This window comes from Montipora foliosa, chromosome 9 (genome assembly GCF_036669935.1).
Source record: "Montipora foliosa isolate CH-2021 chromosome 9, ASM3666993v2, whole genome shotgun sequence".
In the NCBI taxonomy this organism is placed as follows: domain Eukaryota; kingdom Metazoa; phylum Cnidaria; class Anthozoa; order Scleractinia; family Acroporidae; genus Montipora; species Montipora foliosa.
The window spans coordinates 15,859,257-15,861,756 of record NC_090877.1 but is presented as its reverse complement, the minus strand read 5'-3'; the positions used below and the strand labels follow the sequence as shown (position 1 = coordinate 15,861,756).

Below are 2,500 nucleotides of genomic sequence, written 5' to 3'. Positions count from 1 at the left end.
AACACTATTCGAAAAGAGCAGGGGACGGGGTTCCCGGTGTTGTGGTTTATATGGGGGCATCAGTCACTTGCCTTAGCAATTGTAACTGCGTAACAAGCAGTCTCGGCCAAAGTCCCCCTTAACAGAATAGTAATGAAAAGTCCTGAAAAGCCCCAAGGGGAGTGACTAATACATGTAGTTCGCTTCTTTACATGGCGCCTACCAGGAGTCAATGAGCTCCTGTGCCTGCACAAAAGTGTCGGAAATTATTTTTTTGAAAGATCGGAAAAGGCGTCAAAAAGTGGTAAATTTTACGACCAGGCTAGATTCGAGGAAAGAAGTGTAGGCGTCTGAATGTCAAAATCCGTTTGGGTACGGCCCTCTGACGGTGTAAAGGTCAAGAACGCACATTCGCTATTCGAGTTGAGTAACTACATTAACAACGGAAGGAAAAAGAAAGCAATTATGAAAATGCCTAGTCCTGTGTCATATTATACCTTGCAGTATAACGGGACGATTACCGCCTCAACCTAATTTGATGACCCAGTTCCTACTGGTCTCCTATAAGGCAGCGGTGATAATAGAACGGACGAGTAGATTCGACTGACTCACGACCATGTTCCTTGGGACAACATTCATCATCTTCTTCCCGGCGCACATTGACCATCTGCCGTGCATTTGCTTTAGATCAGTATGAAAGGCTTTGCCTCAATCCAGTGGTAAGTTTTCTGTAAAAACCACTGCAAGCGGGGACAGGACAATGAACACCTGTACCCTAGTATGGAAAGTCATCGATTTGTTACTTTGAAACGAGGCACAGAATTTCGCGAGTACGTTGAGTTTGAATCAAGGTGTTTGCTTGTTTTGCCAAAGGTTCAAATCTTACCTCAAACACAACCGAAACAACTTTACTCCTAAGCGGTTTATTATTTTATTATCATCGCTATGAGTGGGAGCAGACGGAATTTACGTTCTGATAAAGACGTGAATGCCCAGATGCAACGACAAGGTATTCAGTGTAGCGATTTTTTCAAAAAAAGAGAGATCTAACTGCATGTACATCTTTTCAAGGATCTAGTCCAGTTTATAATTGAGCTTCATGTGCAATGACAGTAGAGACAATTTCATTTGCAACGAAGGATTAAGGCTCTATATTTGTTGCGAAGTCTTGATTGTGTTCATTTTGCTATCTGAAACTCGCCGTAAATTAACTTTATAGTACGAGGGAGTTTGAAAACTTCGCTAACTGACTACAACTATAATTTATGTATCAGTACTCACTGAAATAGCACTAGGAAATCGATAAAACATTTGAAAGAGTTTCTTTTTTATTGTGTTAACTCACCTCTGCCACCATCCGATATAATTATTGATTTTTTTTAAAAAACGTACGTTTTTGATGGAAGGATCAAATCGTTTTTTCACTTTGACTTGACAGTTTTAGTAATATACTTTGTCTTGAATTGAAATAGGCAATGATAACTTCAACTCAGTTCAGTAATTTCCAATTTTCATTCAACTGAATTTGTTCTCTGTTAGATGATACGCCAAGAAAATCAAACAGAAGTGCTAGTAAAATTACCTTGTCGCAAAATACCTCAGATGGTACTGATGGCTCCTCCGCAGGATTGGACAGACGATCATCAAAAACGCTAAGGCCTCATAAAAGCCGAGAGCTAGACAATGACATAAAAAAACACAATTTGCCGGCGGATAATGACAATTCAAGACTGGATCCTCAACATCTCTTCGGTGAGTAGAGGATTTACTAGTACTGAGGTATTTCAAATTTATTCATTTTCATAACTATTTCCATCATTGCTTATTGGTTCAATATTATAAGTGTCAAATAAATAGTTTATGATGCAAAAAATCATTTTCAAATTGCCATAGTAGAAAGTCTTCCAAGTTTTCCCTTGTTATCATTTATAAATTTATCTCTTTAGTTGTTCACTGAGGTTAAGTTTCATCATGTCTTTTATAACGTCTTAATCTGTTGTCAAGACTTCGACCAACTCCAGTACTAAAATTTCTGTAAAGTTTATTTGTATAATAAGCGGGAATTGGTCAATATACGCCCGTCCCCTAGCGGGAAAAATATCAATTCGCTACTTTGAAACGAGGCACAAAATTCGCGCGTTCGTTGAATTTACTGTTTTCTACCAAAGATTCAAATCTTAACTTCTATAACAAAATCGAAATAACTCTGTTCCGAAGACGATTTATTATCGCTATGAGCATAAGCAGGAGAAGTTTACGTTCCGATAAAGACGTGAATCTAGAGATGCTACAACTAGGTGAGTTGTGTAGCAATTTTTTAAAAAGAATTTTAAGAGTGAGTCACTTAGTGAACTGTCTTACTTCTTTTCAAGAATAATACAATTAAGCTAAAATGTACGAGAATTGTGATTTATTAAGGCTCCATATTTTTAACAAAAATTGGTTTGTGCTCATTTTGAAAGCTGAGGCTTGCCGTAATCTAGCTTCATAGCACAACGAATAACTGTGGGCTTCATTATGA

The 2,500-nt window shown here is 37.8% G+C and overlaps 1 protein-coding gene across 1 annotated transcript in view; it reads left to right on the top strand.

Moving 5' to 3' along the window:
• The window catches only part of LOC137970969 (sun domain-containing protein 1-like), a 23,135-nt gene that overhangs the window by 4,014 nt on the left and 16,621 nt on the right, over positions 1–2,500 (top strand). Inside the window, exons 2-3 of the mRNA XM_068817654.1 lie at positions 484–988; positions 1,519–1,731. Coding sequence (XP_068673755.1) covers positions 925–988; positions 1,519–1,731 — 277 coding nt within the window. The 5' untranslated portion in view covers positions 484–924. The remainder of the gene's footprint in view (positions 1–483; positions 989–1,518; positions 1,732–2,500) is intronic.